Source organism: Triticum dicoccoides, chromosome 6B (genome assembly GCF_002162155.2).
Source record: "Triticum dicoccoides isolate Atlit2015 ecotype Zavitan chromosome 6B, WEW_v2.0, whole genome shotgun sequence".
Classification (NCBI taxonomy): domain Eukaryota; kingdom Viridiplantae; phylum Streptophyta; class Magnoliopsida; order Poales; family Poaceae; genus Triticum; species Triticum dicoccoides.
In genome coordinates, this window is record NC_041391.1 from 708703170 (window position 1) to 708704474 (window position 1305).

At 69.4% G+C, this 1305-nt stretch overlaps 1 protein-coding gene across 1 annotated transcript; it reads left to right on the forward strand.

The window, feature by feature from the left end:
* Positions 1-6: 6 nt before the first annotated feature.
* LOC119325495 (divinyl chlorophyllide a 8-vinyl-reductase, chloroplastic-like) lies at positions 7-1299 on the forward strand. Its single transcript, XM_037599237.1, has one exon. The coding sequence runs from the start codon at positions 71-73 to the stop codon at positions 1292-1294; it is 1224 nt and encodes a 407-aa protein (XP_037455134.1). The 5' UTR covers positions 7-70; the 3' UTR covers positions 1295-1299.
* The last annotated feature ends 6 nt before the right edge of the window (positions 1300-1305 follow it).

Here is a 1305-nt window from a genome sequence, read left to right on the forward strand (position 1 = left end):
ACAAACGCTCGCCGGCTTCCTTCCGCACACTCCAACTCAATAGTGGATAACCGCATCTCCGTCGACCACCATGGCCGCCCTTCTCCTCTCACTCTCCTCCCGCCTCCCCAACAGCACGCCCATCGCCTCCGCCGCTCCCCGCCCCACACCGCGCTTCCTCTCCTTCCCCCTCACAACCGCCAAGCCTTGCCGCCGCCGCCGCGGGGGATGTAGTATCCTCGCCTCCTCCTCTGCGACGTCGCCCTCCCCGGCAGCGGCCCAGCCTTTCCGCTCCCTGGCCCCCTCCGAGACCACCGTCCTCGTCACCGGCGCCACGGGCTACATCGGCCGCTTCGTCGTCCGCGAGCTGCTCCGCCGCGGCCACCGCGTCGTCGCCGTCGCCCGCCCGCGCAGCGGCGTCCGCGGCAAGAACTCCCCCGACGAGGTCGTCTCCGACCTCGCCCCCGCCCGCGTCGTCTTCTCCGACGTCACCGACCCGGCCGCCCTCCTCGCGGACCTCTCGGGACACGGTACCCCCGTGCACGCCGCGGTCTGCTGCCTCGCCAGCCGCGGCGGCGGGGTGCAGGACTCGTGGCGCGTCGACTACCGCGCCACGCTCCACTCCCTGCAGGCCGCGCGCAGCCTCGGCGCCGCCCACTTCGTGCTCCTCTCCGCCGTCTGCGTCCAGAGGCCGCTGCTCGAGTTCCAGCGCGCCAAGCTCAGGTTCGAGGCGGAGCTCGCCGCCGAGGCGGCCCGGGACCCGGCCTTCACCTACAGCGTCGTCCGCCCCACCGCCTTCTTCAAGAGCCTCGGCGGCCAGGTGGAGGCCGTCAAGAAGGGCAGCCCCTACGTCATGTTCGGCGACGGCGAGCTCTGCGCCTGCAAGCCCATCAGCGAGGAGGACCTCGCCGCCTTCATCGCGGACTGCATCTCCGACGAGGAGAAGGCCAACAAGGTGCTTCCGATCGGAGGGCCGGGGAAGGCGCTCACGCTGCTGGAACAAGGGGAGATGCTGTTCCGGCTGCTCGGGCGCGAGCCCAGGTTCGTCAGGGTGCCCATCCAGATCATGGATGGCGTCATCTGGGTGCTCGATGGACTGGCCAAGGTGTTCCCGGGGCTCGAGGATGCCGCCGAGTTCGGCAAGATTGGGAGGTACTACGCGTCGGAGAGCATGCTGGTGCTCGATCCGGAGACCGGGGAGTACAGCGACGAGAAGACGCCGAGCTATGGCAAGGACACGCTCGAGCAGTTCTTCGAGAAGGTGATAAGGGAAGGAATGGCGGGGCAGGAGCTAGGCGAGCAGACCATCTTCTAGGCCTTCCGGCT

Coding starts and splice junctions, on each gene's coding strand:
- LOC119325495 (XM_037599237.1), top strand. CDS start 71: ATGGCCGCCCTTCTCCTCTCACTCTCCTCCCGCCTCCCCAACAGCACG.